Here is an 18171-nt window from a genome sequence, read left to right as displayed (position 1 = left end):
ACGTCAACAAACAAAACTGCCGCATTTGGAGTGAAGCTAATCCTCAAGCGTATGTCGAAACATCGTTACATCCAGAAAAACTGACTTTTTGGTGCGCTTTATGGGCTGGTGGAATCATTGGTCCGTACTTCTTCAAAAACGATGATGGTCAGAACGTTACAGTCAATGGTGATCGGTATAGAGCCATGATTACTAACTTTTCATTCCTGAATTGAACAACCATGATGTCCAGGAGCTGTGGTTCCAACAAGACGGCGCAACATGTCACACAGCTCGTGCCACAATCGATTTATTGAAATAAACGTTTGCTGACCGCCTAATTTCACGTTTTGGACCTGTGAATTGGCCTCCAAGATCTTGTGATTTAACACCGCTAGACTACTTTCTGTGGGGCTATGTAAAGTCATTGGTCTATGCGGATAAGCCACAAACCCTTGACCATTTGGAAGACAACATTCGCCGTGCTATTGCCAATATACAGCCACAAATGTTGGAAAAACTCATCGACAATTGGACGTCCAGATTGGACTACATCCAAGCCAGCCGTGGCGGTCATATGCCAAAAATCATATTTAAGATGTAATGCCACAAGATCATCTTGCGGATAAATGAAATTAATGTCAATCGAATAATCCATCGTTGTTTCATTGCAGTTTAAAGTTCTATAGCTCTAAAAAAAACACCCTTTAGATACTGCCAATTCCACCAAACACACATCACAACCTTCCTGGTCTTCAATCCTAGCTTTGCCACCATTTCCGCCAGCTCACTGGATTTCGTCCACGACCGTTTTTGCTTGATGTAGTCGTAGGTGATCCACTTTTTATCACCAGTCATCAACCTCTTCAATAATGGGTCGATTTTATTGCGATTCAGCAGCGATTCTCAGATGGAACTTTGGTTCATGAGGTTTTTTTTGAGTTAACTCGTGTGGTACCCATACATCGAGCTTCTTTTCGAGGCCAGACTTATGCAAATTGTTCCAAATTCTTTTTTGTGCAATCTTTAGCTCTTGGGCAATCGAAACAGTACTTACATGATGGTCGGTCTCAACAATGTCCATGATTTTATCGACATTTTCGACAAATGGTGCTTATTGAGTGACGTGTTACGTCATTAATAATTTTTAGGCTTTGAATCGATTGTGGAGCATTGGTATAGGCCTTATATCTCACTCGGTCCAAAGAAAAAAGTCTTAATGTGTTAAATCACAAGATCTCAATGGACAATTGTAATCACCTCTTCGATCAATAACAATATTCTTAGTTGTTCTTGAACGGTACACACAATTTCAATTCTTCACATCATTAACTTGTCCCAACTGCTCAAATTTTTCAACCACCTTCAGTATTGCCGGCCGAGAAGGTGCTTCACGATGACCCAAAAGTTTTGTGATAAGCGAATTTAAACAGTTTCAATGCCTTATTGAAACTTGTAACTTTCAATTATAAATAATGGCTCAGTTTAAATTCTCAAATGTCAAAATATGACAGCTTCAAAAGTGACAGTTGCCCACATGGTTGGCTATCCAAAATGAGACTTCTTACCAGAAAATCCTATACTAAAAGTTTGAAAAAGTGTCAATTCTTATGCCAAATTTAGAAGGGATTAAGGGTATTTTCCTCATCTCCTGTTCCACCTATAATGAAATTGAGGGACACTAGGTACTCTAATTAATCATTTCTATTAGGTAGAACAAGAATAAGACAATTACTCGGATAATACCTACCTTCTAACAAAGCCTTCTTATTCTAGACGGGTTGCTCCCATAGAAAATTAAAAGGCTGTTCCTTTCCATCTAAACTGCGATTCAGTTTTCAATTGGGACAATGAAGACTGTTTCGTAATCCTTTGAGACTAGTTATTCGGCTTATATATAGTTGTCCAATTCTGTTATAAGAAGATCTGAAACTGTTCATTCCAGAAGCGTTGCATCCTGTTCACTTTGGGAAAGGAAATGAAACTGAAAGAATGAGGATTGGAGCAAACACAATGGATTAAACAGAAAAGGGTTTTTTTTCTTCCTTCTACTGGAGGAATATTTGAAATCTTCAATAACTTTCAAATTAATCAACTTATTAATTATATTTTTGAAAAGTCTTCAAATTTGTTTATTTTTCAATAGAAAATATCTTTTATGAAACATTTTCGGTTAAAGCATACCTCATCTAGAAAATATTGATGGTTTTCAAGATATTAAACATGACAGGTTTTTTTTTTATAATATTAGTCACTCATAATTTTTTATATTAGTTAGACCAATTGAAAATTATTTCTGTTCACATTTTATACATAAGTTACTCTCTAGAAAAATACTTCTGAAATGGAATTTTGATTAACACTATTGCGTTGTATTATTTCTTCTTTGTTGTAGTAAATGAAGTAGAACAAAAATTAGGTACTCCCTAGTTGAAGGAATACATATTTGGAATCTTCAATAACTAATTTTGATCGGACTTTTTCATCGAATATTTTTAGAGTTTTAGTTAACGTCCAAGTCTTAATTAAAATATATAATGAAGAGAAATTGGAAAAGAATACACTCATGTAATATTACACATTATTTAATAATTCTTAAATTACAGTGTCCACACATGACATATAGAATAATGATATAAATTTTAAACATCTTATACAATGTAATATATAGTTATCATTGAATCTCAATATGTGCAATTACAAGTGAAAAACTTACATTCAAAGAATGGTGCTAGAGATTCGGCACTCATCTAGCACACAATCTTATAGACTGTGAGTCGAAATTTTTCTCTTAATATTAATGTTGAAGTTTTCCATCTCATGAATCTACACAGCTTCTTTGGCCTTCATGAAATATGTGATCATATCGATAGGCAAAGGAAAAACAATCGTTGAATTCTTCTCTGCTGATATTGTATTAAGGGTCTGTGTGATTTCAAAGAATATTCATTATTTGGTTGTTCGTTCAGAATTTACACACTGATCAAAAATTGAATCGAATTTTAATGACGATTTTTCGGTCTAATTTTCGTCAACAAGTCTTCATTTTCATGTGTTTGGTATTACATGACTCATTTATATTTATTTTTTCATGTTTTTAATTTTGGGATGATTGTTTTTAGTACACAAAAGGTTTTTGTTTCTCTGTACCTATATTATCTGAATATTTTCTATTTTTGATCAGTTTCTTTTGAAGAATTTGATATGAGTTGAAGCAATGATAGAAGACGTTTGATGAAGTGAAGCTTGTAAAAAGTGACATGAAGAAAATATTGTTCAAGTATTATGAATGTGAAGTTGAAGCAAATCTTACGTGCAAGAACTGATTATTGAAAAAATTTACATTTCGAATATACGCAAACGATATGAGACAAAGATATTCGAAGGTAATTGAACTTCATGTTTAGTACCCAAGCTTCATTTGAGAACTTTCCAGTATTTATTTCAATTTAGCCAGTACACTGGCGCATACGCCATTTTGCAACGCCAACCTGAAGAACCCAATATTCATATCAAAATGATTACTGCATTGTGTAAAGTACTACCTTCGCATACATTTTTTTGTAGAAGTATTCATTCATCTGAAAATGCAATTTCAACTCGACAAAAGATTATAATATCAACCGAAATAAAAAACGAAATTATTCAACACTTGACGAAATAATCGACGAAAATATCTAATAAATCAAGAGAAAAAATTTATATAAAGACTGACGTGGGTTTCAGCGTTCTTGTATTTTTTAACAAAATGTTTTCTCTTCAGACTCTCATAGTTCATAAATTTCAAAAAAAATCAGTTTACGTCTGGTCTTGGAGGAAGCAAGTTTTAAGTTTGTAAATTAGGTAATTTTTTTTAACTATAAGACATTGAGGAGAAAAATTTTATTCAAATACGTCTGTTTTCTTTTAATTCGTATAGTTTTGTATGATTTTGTTTTTTTTAATAATATAATTATCCTTTGTCATATTGAAATTGTTGTTTTTAGGCAATGAATACGTACATTAAAAGATATATTCGAAAATAACGGTTTTACACAATACTGCAATAACTTTAACATTTATATAGACTTATTTGCATTTCATGAAACTAATATTGAAATTCATGGAGGTTTTTTAATGTTCGAAAAGTAACATACACCAGAATATACATCTTTTCCAAGGTTTCCCAATTATCGGCTGTAAAATACGCTTTTATAGGCCAGTTCCAATTTATTTTGCATTACTGAATTGTCCCTACGTATTTTAATGATCTACTGCTTCATTTATCTGTTTGCATAACGTGTTCGTCTGGCTGCGATAGAATTTATACCGTTACAACTCGAATAACTTATTAGTTATGATACATTAAAACGAATCGTTTTCCACAATAACTTCTCGATTATTATTCTGTTATGGAACTGTTGTTATATAATGTTTGGATTGGAATTCCTTCGATATTGGATTATTGATTTTTAGTTTGTATTCAATTTGGGCATTGCCGGAGTTGGCAAGATATCTCCAATGTTCAAATCTTTTTGCTTGTTGTACTTTTGTAATTCAAATTGAGGATATATGCAAGGAGTAGAATATTGATGAAGAATAATGCGAAAATATACGAAAAATCCCTTTAAGAAGATATGTGGTCCGTCAATATCTGATTTGAGATTTTTAGGGGAACTTTTCAATAAAAATCGTTGTAATCGATCAAGGGTGTTAAAAATCATTTACATTTCGATTTTTATTATTCTCCATGAGGGTCTGAATATTTATTTTGTATTCACTTTCTGAATATTGCCAGCAGAACTTGAGAATGGTTCATTTTTTCAGTTGTAACAAGATATATTTCATGGAAGGAAATATTTGAAATGTTAGTTCAAATCTGTCTATATTAGTTTGAATTCGTGTCTTTAATTTTTCGTTGCCTCTGACTCATTTTCATTTTTAAATTTGAATATCTCTATAATGGCATCTTCAAAATTTCTTATTTCATTTTCCTTGTACTGAGGATGTATTTTTTTTACAATGTTTGCATCATTTTTGTGCATAAAATCTCTCAGTTATCATCCAGTATAATACTTCAACGAAAAAAAGATTCTAATCTCAATTTATGGAATTATTCAATCACACTAGAAGGTTTTACCCGTTTACCCGTTAAACTACTTTTAGTACAAATCCACTTCCAATCTCAGTTTTCAAAAAAATAGAGACAACCAACCACATTCAAAAGTGGGCTCTTAAATTCAAATAAATGAATAATAATAATATCTATGTGGACCTACAAATATTCTGTTTATTTCCTTTGCCTTATTCAAGCACTTTTCAGTATTTATTTCGATTAATTCAATTCAAAGAATTTTTCAACAAAACCAATTTTGAATTTCATTCGAGTTCTTCCGATTTTTCATATTCATCGAAAGATAATATATGCCAAAATGTCCTTTTTTTTAAAGATTCCAATTATCAAAAATGAAAACATGACTTCCTTTTTCGTGGTTCATCAAAAAATATTGGTGACAATGATGTTGTTACTTTAAGCTCATTTCAAGTATTTTTCCTGTTTCGTTGAGTGGTTGAGTATGTTTAGTGTCAAAATGTGTTCATTCAATTGTATGTTAGATACGAATTGACGGAGAAAAATCAGACAATGAGCTTGGAATCCCAATGATTATGAAAGTTACATAAAAAACGATTGTAATGATACAAATATCGCATAATTAAGTTTCATTCAAACAACAGAATGACAATAACAGATAAACAACATGAAATAACAAAAAAAAAAACAACCAGCTAACATTAAAAAAACATCACTGCACGAGAATTGAAAGCGATGCATCAATCCAATCAGCGTTACCACCTATACGTTAAGATATTTCAAACGCAAAACAGATATCAAAAGAGTACATCACAAAGCCTGTATCCCCGTAACCAAGCACATCGAAGCGGAAAAATCATCCATCTCGACATCTTCTATATCGGGGACCAAAAAAAAATATGGTAACGACCGTGTTCCAACCCAAGCACAATGCTCTTTCGAAGCTGCAGGGATTCTGTGATTTATCCTGCTGAGCCGATATCGTCCATCGTTAAATTTTCAAGCCGGGAAAATTGATATAGATGCCGACATCTTCGTTTTATGTCGGATAGATGGGAGCCAGCGTAACCTGGATGCCAGGGATTTGCCCCACAGGCAATTATGGGCGCTGATAGCCTCCTGATTCGATTAAAAAGACTTAGTACATCCAGAGTTACGACCTAGGTGAGTTCGATGCTTTTCTATGCTCTTTTCGATAGGTAATCAGTTTTTGGAAAGCTGATTTTATGGTGGTACCGACGAATTGTCTTCATGCTCTATGCTCATATTGATATTTATAAAGAAAATCGTTTTCTGTGGTTGGATACGATGGTAGTACAATTTTTAAGTGTACAGTAAGAATTTACATAAATATTAATTTCAGCAGGATTCACAATTTGGTTTCTTTTGATTGGTATGATATTTATCCTTAGTACTTTTTGGTCCCTGTTACACCATTTTTTATCTTCGATGATAATACAAATATTACAATACTATAATACCATAATACTAAAAAAATCATTTCTACAGAAATATCAAATTTAATGTGCCTCTTTCTTTCCTTTTGATTGGTATGATTTATCTTTGATTTATTTATCTCAGTGATGTATTTTGTTTATTTACCGAAATAAACTCCATTATCTTTGATACTTTTTTGTCTTTGTTACACGAATTAATTGTCTTCGATGATAATATCAAATTTAATGTATCTCTTTCTTTCCTTTTGATTGGTATGATTTATCTTTGATTTATTTATCTCAGTGATGTATTTTGTTTATTTACCGAAATAAACTTCATTATCTTTGATACTTTTTTGTCTTTGTTACACGAATTAATTGTCTTCGATGATAATACTATAATACCATAATACTGTAATACTATAATACTCTAATACTATAATACTATAATACCATAATACTATAATACCATAATACTAAAATACAATAATACTATAATACCATGACACTATAGAACTATTCTACTATATTATTAAGTATTCAACATCATGAAGTAGCATCTGATTGTTTTTTTTCGATGGAAAAATTTTATTCTGGGTTCACTTGACAATTTTCCAAATCCATAAGATACCACATTGTTGTATTTTTTCATTATGAAGAGTTATCATATCATTGAAGTCTTGAAATATAGTTTGAAATCTTCGCAGAAGAAAAATTACGTTTTCTTGGATAAGGAAAGCCTTGAATATTCCGTTGAAAGACCGAGACAAGTCCCTGAAAATCTTTACAACATAAAGCTCTTGAGGTATCACAATCCATCAATCGCAAGAGACAGCCAACGAGAAATTTTCTGTTGATTTGTTTGTATAGAAATATTGCCTGTGTTATAGGATACTTCGATCGTTCATAGAATAAATTTCATTCTTGTCCGCATAAAATTGAAGTTCTCATCTGGTGTTTCACAAACATTCCTCATCAACAAGCATACCCCTAAAGTGGAAATATCACATCCTTTATGTCCTTTCGCATACCCAATGCAATCAAATTCCTCCTGGACTCTACATCCTACGGAATGCTTTTCAACGTGATATAATGTACTTCAGCGCTCTGTTAACAGTAATTTCCAATTATATCCTCCCAGCTTTTCCATTTTACTAATGAGGGTATGATGAACATTTCAGTAATTGTTCTGTCTCGAAAGTTCATATGTTACGTGCTGGATGTACAAATGATATCTGACCATTAAAATGCATCACTGGAACTAGGAAGTGAGCAATTTTGTTTTTTGCCATTGACCTACCTCTGTCAGTTTTCTGGCATCAACGCTGAACGACTAGACTGTTTTGTTCTGAGCTGCCTTTGGCTTTTGGATATTGCAGGAACGTCTGGTCAATATTAATCAGACAGATGCTTTTTGTGAGGGGTTACTGCTAATGAAAGAATCGCAGGAGACATTGACGGAGTGTATCCTGGAAAATTCTTCTATGTTCCGAGCATACTAAGAGAGTCGAAAAGGAAATTGTCTGTTTTTGTAAGAAAAGTTACTCCTAGCAGATGATATACCAATAATGCACTTGCTTCAATTTTTCAGGCAACTGAAACTATCTGGTCATGGTTTCATGAAGAAATCATTTGCAAACATCAATATGAGTCATCATTTGCTATCATAGGTGTTTCATAGTATTTTCCAAAGTAAAATATCCTATTTGTATACCCTGTATATAAAATATACCGCACACAAACTAAAATTTATTTGGATTTTGCATGAATTAAATTTATAAGGAATGTTTAGCATTATTTTCTGAAGTAGAATCTGTAATTGCAATTCTTTCTCCTTTATTTAACTCTGCCTCTGAAATATACTTCAAAAACGTAAATTCAGACGGAATTTTCATTACAAAAAGTGTATGGATGTTTAGTATTATTTTGAAGGAAAAAATCTGGAAAATTTTGAAAAAAAATTATAATTCACAGCGAAATTTAAAATTCTATACCTTTTGTCCCGAAAGAAATGAAAATTCTCTCTCAAAAAAATACGAGAAACATTTATAGAACGATTATCTCCAGGAGATTTTTAGTTATACATAAAAAAAATTTTGACCTTAACCTCTGCCAAATTTCTACTATGAATTTCTTCATAAAGCTTCCATAGAAATTTGGACTATACCATCCATAACTTTCAATTTTTCACACGTTTCATTCACTTGGGGGATCATGAAATTCCTAATATTTTTAAATGAAGAAGATTTTTGTTTTTGAATCCGAGAAAAAAATCATTTAAAATTTCAAAACCCGAATTTCCCGACATACTGTACGAAAAGCGTTTTAATACTCGTTTAAGAAAATGGGCTGAAAAGCTGTATTAACCGTTATTTAAAATTCTAATTTCAACGCTCCATTCTACCACTACCTTTCAGGGTGACATGTTTATGAAGTAAATAGCCGATTTTTTCAAGTTTTAACTCTAGAGGAGAGCTTATGAAAATTTCAACCCCCCCTTGTAACTCCATATAGAGATAATTAAATTTTAAAACGATGCTACATATTCATTGGCTCCATAAACTGCAAACTTTATGGTATTCAGAAAATGAAACAGAATTTACGATCAAGTGTGATATTTGAAATTATTGCCCAACAAAATTTGGTTCTCACAGAACGACAAAAATAAAAATTTTATATCGTCGAGAATTTGCCTCGGGTTGACGTGTGTTAAAATGAAATTGGGAAGTATTCAAAGACGCCAAACTTGCAAACTTAGTTTTAAAATCTTCGCTATCATAATTCTGCAGTTTCCAATATTTGAAGTGAATTTCTTGGGTCTTGTGGAAACTTTGTTAATTATATTCAATCCCTGAATATTGAATTAACAATCATTGGCTTGAAGGGTACTAAAACTTGATTTTCCCCATTGGTGAAAAACTTTCTGAATTATCCTCATTCTCTTGTTAAATAACTTTCAGGATTAAATGAAAGCTTTCTTCTCATCCAAGAGAATTCGAATCCAAGCAACAAAATCATAAAGGAATAGACTATATATTTTATGACTAGCGATCAAATTTTTGTTTTACTTCTACCTACAATGATATGTTATCTACTTTGAAGGTTGATCCCGTCCAACATTTCAATAAAAACATTTAAAGCATACATCAGCATAGTTTCCAAAAGGAAAAACTGTGAATTCGGTCAACATAATTCTCTTACAAAATTCCAATATGTATATAAATTGTCGTTTTATCGAGTATAGTGGATAAAATGTACGAAAAACTGTTCCAAACTCAAATAACATCAAATACAGTTTTAATCTAAGAATGTTAACATACAACTGGCCATTTATTAATTCAAAATATGAATTAAAACAATAACATTTGTCTACAATCCTATTACGAGTCCTCAGCATTCTCTAGCTTCGATTTTTTACCCATGAACGTTGCTATGAGGTCAACAGGGAAGGGAAATATAATCGTTGAATTTCTTGAAGCTGATATCTTGCACACGCTCTATTGAAAATCGAGTAGTCACAATATGTTTGAAAACAGTGGAAATACATACTGACTAACTTATTGAAGAATTATGAGTAGTAACGATACAGAGAATGCGTTTTTCTTGAGAATAACAGATTATTTTAGAACGAGTTGTTATTGACTATTTCTTTCCCTTATTCAGATATCACAAAATATAATATTAGCTCTGAAGAATAGATACAGGAAATCTCCAAATGATGTGCCACTCGACTCGTTTTGCAATTTAAAATTCTTCAAAAGGTTGCTATCCCGCTTAAGAGGAATTTTTTATCACAAGATGTCTTTTCAAATGAAATTGGTCCTTGTTGTATATAAGCTAAGTCTGAATAATCTCCGTAGGATACGAATATATTTTATTATTCCATTGTTTACCCAGACATGCTCATTTAAAAGCTATCCCTCGATGTTATTTTCATTTCATGAGATATAAAATATTCCTAGACTCATATTCTTTAATGTATGTTACTCTTCCAACAACCAAAATCCATATTAAATTTAACGAATGAAATTTGAATTTGAATTTAATTTTAATACGATCTTATAATATATGACTTTGCGAATCCCTACACATTACAGAATTAAGCATCATATCCTCATATTATAAATTGCTGTCCTGAAATCTCATACAACCAAGCGTTCATTTCGTATTCAGTTATTTCATGCAGCTTATATTCGGCTATAAATTTCAAACGGTTCAAACGGAACAGAAGCTTGGTAAATATGATGTAATTGTAATTATGACTAGGCCCTGATTGATTGTTTTATTCAGCTGAGTTGCATCCATGGTGAATTAATCAATATTACAGTATTGGTTGATGCAGAGCGCTATTTGATAGAACAAATTCGATCTATTTTTTTCAAATGAAATTATATAAATGACAGAGTTTCTCATATTCTAAATCGATTTTGACGTAGTGAAATGTTGATGACAATGTTTCAAGAATTCCGATATCGATTATTGATCAGTGTGTAGAGGCTGAAGAAAAACCGAGAAAAATTAATATTCTCGGAAAACTCGATCCTTAATCCACAATCCAGAAAGACGAAACCAATGAAATCTAAGACATTAATGGACATTTTCCGTCCTAAATTTTTATGACGCCATCTATCGTAGAACCACCTCGGTTAATCTGGCTTCGATAACGTCATAAACTCTCCAGGAGATACATAAAGGCGCAAAAAAAATTCAATTCGCTCCCAAGCCCGAAATCTAATTATATTTTTCCGGTATGGGAGAGTGAAAAAAATTAGACCCGTATAAAATGGCGGGAAGCAGGTATTCTTCAGTTGGTGCAGGATGTATTCCCGCGACGTCAACAGCTTCCGGGATATCGCGGGAATATAACACTGAAGAATGCCTAGTGGAATCCCGATGCCAAATCACGGACAAAGCAGTCATCAAATTTAGAGAATTCAATTTCACAAATGCCGGTCGAGCGTACTATCGACTGATCTGTGGAAAAACCTGGAATATTTCATTAATTAAAGTCGATGAAATATTCCAGTGCACAGGATCAGCGGAGAGTATTCTAATGTGAAAATAAAAATTCGGAATTTCATCGACTGACAACATATCAAAAATTGCGGCACGATATTCCCCGTAATTCGAGTCCTGAATTTGAGGCAATATTCAAATAACATATTCCCATTTCTATAGAATATGGATATATTATTCATTCCAATTGAATCGTTGAACTGAAATATTCCCCAAAATTCAAGTGAATGCAAAATTTGGAGAATATACGTATGAATAATATATTCTCATGTCCATGAATATGTTATTCGTTTCAATCGAATCGTTGAATATTGCCCAAAATTCACGTGAAACAATCATAAATTTGGGGAATATATGAATAACATATTCCCATATCAGTATGAATATGTTATTCCTTTCAGTTGTATTATTGAATAATATTCCCCAAACTTCACGTGGAACATTCAATTCTCAATTTGGGAAATATAAAAGTAACATATTCTCATAACCATAGTGAGAATATGTTATTTTTTCCAATCAAACCGCAGACTGATTTCTGAAACGAAATTTTCCTATCACGATTGGTTTTCCATCAGACAATTTTACATATATACGAACGATTTTTCGTTGTTTAAACAAACTTAATCGGCATATTTCTTCAAAGTGAATATTTCGTCGCATATTCTCATCATGAACATTTTAGTTTAACCTTTTTTTCGACAACATCCATAAAACATATTATGTGAGTATTAAAACATTTAATTGGTTTTTTGATGATCTGCTTCGACTTTTCCCTTTTTAGTCTTTTCTGTTCTTCATGAAGTAGGATATGATGTCGATTGGAAGAGGGAATACAATTGTAGAGTTTTTCTCCGTTGAAATCGTGTTCAGGGTCTGTATTTGAAGAAGTTGAGATTAGAATTAAATCGAAGTTATTAAAATGGAAAGTAGGGATGCTTGGAAATGTCTTACTGATTGATATAAAAACCGAATTGAAGAATTATGAGCCTTCGAAAGTTTTAGCCATTATAAATCAAATTCTCTGAATGACTCTTGTCCTTAGGGACTTTACCCAAGAAGTTCAGATAAAGGATAAGTGAATTCCTCCATGTTTGAAAGATAACAAACGAATTGAATTCGGTGAAAAAACAACGGAAGTTGCGAAGTTCAACTTGATGAATTAATTACTTAATGCACTTTAATGAGAAAGGCTTCTTATGACATAATTTATCTTCCAGAAGATATTTTGCTGGCAACTCCGTTCTTTTGAGTCTAAAGTTATTACATCAATAAAGATTTAATGGTTTCAATTTGACACACTGTTTATTTCTCGTATATTCGTTGAACTGATAAAATGCTTACTTCACGATGTTGAAATATACCTATTAATTAAATCTTGACGAAGATTCTAGTAGATATTGGAAGGATATTCGGAAAAAAAATACTTTAATTCGTACGTTTCTTCTTATTACATGGAGGATACGATAAATAAATAATATGAAATCATGAAGGAATATTGGATGTTATTTGTTATAGGAATATGAGAATTACAGTGATAGTTTAAGCTCATAAAATTGTGGCAGTTGATGATTTGGGTAATATGGCCTATATTAGGAATATATCTATCAGAATTATTTCACATCTCGTCGTCCTCTAGACATTTAATTGATATATTATTAATATTTCATGGAAAGAACCAATATATGTTATTGATTATACTAAATTGACTCATAAATTCATCAGAATTTTAATATTCATGTACAACTACCGTATTGTCTTGTAGTAATTGTATATTTATCAGTAATTCAATCTACTTCGAGAATATATGTCGGGATATATAACTATGAAATAGTCAAAACTATAAGAAAAATCTGAGTCGAATTTTCATCTGAATATCCTCAAAGAAACATGAATTATCTCTCCATTATTATCGAATCTTGTAGCTCATAATTCTTCAATATGTTGTAAATCGAACTACTGACTGGTATATTTCTTCATAGTATCTAAAAACATCTAACGAACATGCAGATAAATCATCTAAGACATCCTGAAAAATCTACCTATTTTTAAGGTATATGTATAATATGTACAACATGCATCGAATATCTAGAAAAAAAATATCTGAAACTCTAACAATAATTGGGGATTAAATTCATGGTTCAATATAAGTCACTTCATCTTCTAAGAAATATTTAGATGATAGGCCAAACTATTCTGTTCCAACATTCGTTAAAATGAGTTGCCCAGAAACATGATCTTATTATCATAACATGTTCATTGCAAAAAATAATATCGATTTTTTGCGATGGCCACCAGATTTCCAGATCTATCGCCAACCGAATAAATTTGAAGCAAAGTATACTTTTGAGTACGACTTGCGCTTGAAAGGTTATATCTTGAAGGACTTTCAATTGTGAATAGAAACTAAATCAAGGTAAAAGTTTTGACTGACTGCAGACTTGAAGAGTTTATAGTTGAAAAATTTAATTTCCTTATTATTTTTTTAATTTTCATAGATTTGTATATTTTATGGAATATTTTATTATGTTCACATTATCAAGTTTTCCAGTGGAAGTATTTGTTCAATTTCGTTTTTAATTATAATTTTATTATTTTTTTCTATTTAGCAAATTTATCGATCAGATTCGAGGTAGCTAAATTAAAAGCTGACAGCAACAGATGTTCAACTATATGTCAAGCAATTCAATAAATAATTTAATAGTAACAGGTTTACATTCATCGTATGACAAATAAATTGGTATTTTGATTTGAATACCCCCAAAAAATGAATTGTATGAACCACGAACCTTTTAACTTGAACGCTTTCAAATTTCATAGAGTTAGGCTGGCATTCGATGTTTTCGAATACTTCACGCACAATCTGACAGAAAATAATTCGTTCGACATAAAATCAATGCATCATTTTACTATAAATACACTATGAAAATGTATGAGTAACATCGGAAAGTTACTGACGTTGAGGGCAACTAAATATTCGGGTATGGAATTACCTTGGACATTTTTACGTGTTCGTTTGAATAGTCCATTTGTCCATTTTTCATTTGTTGGAGTTCAGGATTCGGTGACTAACATTTTTTCCAATTTATGATTACTTGAAACCTTTTTCAAGATTTTTTTTTATGTTTTCCCCCGAATTTAGGTGACCAGAGTGTTCAGCATCGTCGGAAAATATAGTAAACTCGGCCTTCAATATCTCGACCCAGACTCAACCATTTGACAAAATGACAAAGAATACCGGAAGAATATAAAATGAACCATCAAAGCTTTATTACAATTACTCAATCGACCAGAGGATGAATGCCATGAAAACGTTAAATAAATTACGTGAATGAGGAAACGAAAAAAGCATTGGAGATGACGGATAGAACAATAGAAATTATACAAAAAAAATGTTTATAGTTTCCTCATTATTATAATCCTCATTTTACAATTTCGCTGCTGGTTTCTGAATCTTATTTTGATAGAGTAGGTATTTCTTCTACTAAATATTGAAAAAACAAAATTTCTTGTAGATATTCACATTTTGAATCTACCCTGAGAAATTCAAGTCAATCATATTTCTTTCGTGGTTTCTCGCGTACCTACAATACAAGGCATTAAAAAAATGAGATAAAGACTCTAAAATCACAAATAAAATCAAGAATTTTAATCTTGTCTCTTCGTAGGTGTGAACCCATAAATATCACGAAGGACGAAGGAGACAGCATCCACATTGTTCATCCTGTAGCTGGCTCATATATAGTGGTAATTTATGGGCTTATCTTCATCAAACAATCTGCTGCATTATCATGTTCAGCGCTGTTTTGTTGGGGTTGGGACTTCATACCCCTATTCTGCTGAGTTAAGGAATGTGATAAATGTGCAGAATTTTGAAGCCGCGGCCGACTATGATGGCTTGATTAACTCGACCTACAACAACGCTCAGGTTGGTCAGTGAAAATCACGAGAAATACTCATTATTAAGGGTTTTTCAGAATTCATTTTCAGTTTTCACTTCGTCCAATAGAAGGGAATGAAACTCTTTGTGAGAAATGGAAAACTATGTATCTTATTTGGCAAAAACCAATCGTACAAAAGGTTGTTACCTATCATTATTAATTATTATGATCCTTTTATACTTATCCCTACTTCATTCATAATATACAGGGTGTCCTAAAAAGACCACGTTAAACGAATACGGAGTGAAGATCTGAATGTGCTCTACCTGATGTGAAAAAATGGTTTCCATGAAAGTATCACAGTTTTCGAGATGAAAAATGTTGAATTTTCCACTTTAAAAACTTTCTCCCATGCCATAGGTACAATTATAGTATATTGTGCAACAAGTGGGGAAAGTCCAACTTTTCTCGCGAGAAAAGGACTTTATCCACATGTTGCACACTATACTTTGCCTACAACTGCACAAATTTCAATAATTCATGTAATGGACTTGATTCAAATCAAAATGGCCTTCGTTGACAGTATATGCTAATTTATTGCGTTTCCATATAAACGACTCAAAAGCCCAATTTCATTAGTCTACCAAGCGAGTTGTGGGCAAAGTGCCGTGAAAAATAATATTTCCCACAGTATGAGCAATATGTAGTTTTGAAATTGAGTAAGCTATGAAGAAAACGCTACTTTTCATAGCAGTTGTAGGATAAATACTTTTCGAATCAGTTTTTTCCTTGAATATTATTGAATGATTGCTTCAATTCATGCACTGAAAAATAGCACAAAATATCAAACAGGGATTATAAAAAACATGTTTAAAATTCAAGTGTTTTTTGTACCGAATTCGATCTGGTGTGGCGTGAAAAGAGCACTGGACCTTTTCTGCATATTTAGTTGAAAAGTTGCCTATTTTGTGAGGATTTCGAAAAGTTAAAATACAGGTGATAACCTCATTCAGAAAAAAAGATTCAAATGTTTATCGAAAATTGAACATTTCTGCGAAAAACTGTTTTTGTCTCGCAAGCATAGCTTCTTCAGCATCTTCAACAGTGAATATTCTTCTCATGCTTAATCCGTCATCGAAAAGAGTTCCCCAACATTTCACAATGGGAAATATGTCCGAATTCGAAACGAAATCCTGGAAATTCAGCGAACTTCCCGAGCTTCTTCTCTAATTACACCTCTTCTGTCCTTGTGACGCATCCTCGTCATTCTAGTGGCGCACCTCGTAAAATTTTAATGGATTGAGTTTCATTTTGTCGAGGATATAAAGCCGTTCCTGCCATTTCGACGTGATATGAAATGAAAAGGACCCAGTTTTGAGGGTAATTCGTTTTTATATACTTTGCCTCCAAGACCCAGAACCGTATTTTTCTACACTGGACCGAAAGTCATGAAACTGTGTTGAATGCTCGCCATAAAAGTATCGATGTAAAGGTTTTGGTAATATTTTTGATCCCATTTTGTTGAAAACAACATTATTCAAACTTTAACAGCAAGTGTAAGACGACACTCAGTTAATAAATAGTTATTTATTCACCAAGGATATTAAGTTGATATTTATGCCCAGAGGCCCTTGGGTTTATAAGTCATCTCTTAATACCTGAGGTGAATTCAAACTTTTAAGTCAAACCACTCAATTACTACATCCACAAATTTGAACATTCAATTGAATTTAATTTCATCATAGCGAACGTAAATAAATTGAAACGATTTTGCACGCTTCAATTCATGTCACGCTACTGGAATTTTCAAAGACGCGGTAATTCGTCAATTCATCGTAAGCCATTGGTCGGGATGCGGATGCGCGTATCAAGAGAATGTAACAGAGATAATTTTCTGAAAGATTTTCGATAATTATCGAGACTTCAGGAAATATTTCTAGATTTTAGCCATTACTAGTTTAATTTGAGTTGAGAGAATTAAAGTTTTTATTTCAATATTATTTTTTTAGAGTGAAAAGGATCGATCTTTCTATTTTTTAATTTAATTAAATTTGTAAAAACCTGGGTAGGAGTTTTGTTGCCAAATAAGGAAAACCATCCAAAGAAATCAGTCTCAGAGTCTCATTGGCAATTGTAACGTTACAACATTTTCTGAAACGCACTTACGTTGCTATGTGAAAACCTTCAAACTTCAAATGTTAACATTGAAAAAACGGAAGATAATAGAAAAATCCCTGATTTTTCTTCAGAAAAGTAAAAATGGCAGTAGAAAACTCATTACCAAAATGGTCCTTCGACTCCTATGACGAAGAGTACAAACATTTTGTGAAGTGAATGACAGACAACTGTGCAACTCGGTTACTTTACCGATCTCTCTGAAACTTTCTCCGAGTTCTTCATGGTCCAAACATTCACTGGTAAACAAGACTATTACGGTAAATAAGAATATTAACATCGGTTATTACCACAAGTTTCCAATTTGCTTTCATAATTGAAGCAAGCATCGAAAGGATCAGCCTAAAAAGTCCAAAGTTTGGGCTTCAGAAGATATTCTGAGAAGTTTTCAATGTGCAAAGTTGCATCAATATTTAGTGTATCTAATGGATGCCGACCGTAAGAACTTATGAATATGCTAGATACTCACGTAGGAGGCAAATAGTTCTTTTGGTAAATGTACCAATGACGATATCCGATGAGAAGCGCGTTTTTACAATTGCTTGAGAAGACGGAATGAATAGTTTAAAGCTGATAAGAGAATGCAAATCTCTACGCCTACGTGATTGTCTAAGAA

At 32.4% G+C, this 18171-nt stretch overlaps 1 protein-coding gene across 6 annotated transcripts in view; it reads right to left on the bottom strand.

Annotated features, from left to right (window-relative positions):
• Nucleotides 1-2548: 2548 nt before the first annotated feature.
• The window catches only part of LOC123673064 (band 7 protein AGAP004871), a 105480-nt gene continuing 89857 nt past the window's right edge, over nucleotides 2549-18171 (bottom strand). For 2 of the 6 annotated variants that reach the window (XM_045607481.1, XM_045607484.1), the window contains one exon: nucleotides 8612-9983. In XM_045607481.1, the coding sequence (XP_045463437.1) occupies nucleotides 9867-9983 (117 nt within the window). In that variant the 3' untranslated portion in view covers nucleotides 8612-9866. Of the gene's footprint in view, nucleotides 2905-8610; nucleotides 9984-10836; nucleotides 12376-18171 lie in introns of those variants that run through there. The other 4 variants (XM_045607482.1, XM_045607479.1, XM_045607485.1 and 1 more) reach the window with 4 other exon arrangements.

This window comes from Harmonia axyridis, chromosome 2, assembly GCF_914767665.1.
Source record: "Harmonia axyridis chromosome 2, icHarAxyr1.1, whole genome shotgun sequence".
NCBI lineage: Eukaryota > Metazoa > Arthropoda > Insecta > Coleoptera > Coccinellidae > Harmonia > Harmonia axyridis.
The sequence above is the reverse complement of the archived record's forward strand: the minus strand, read 5'-3'. Positions and strand labels throughout refer to the sequence as shown.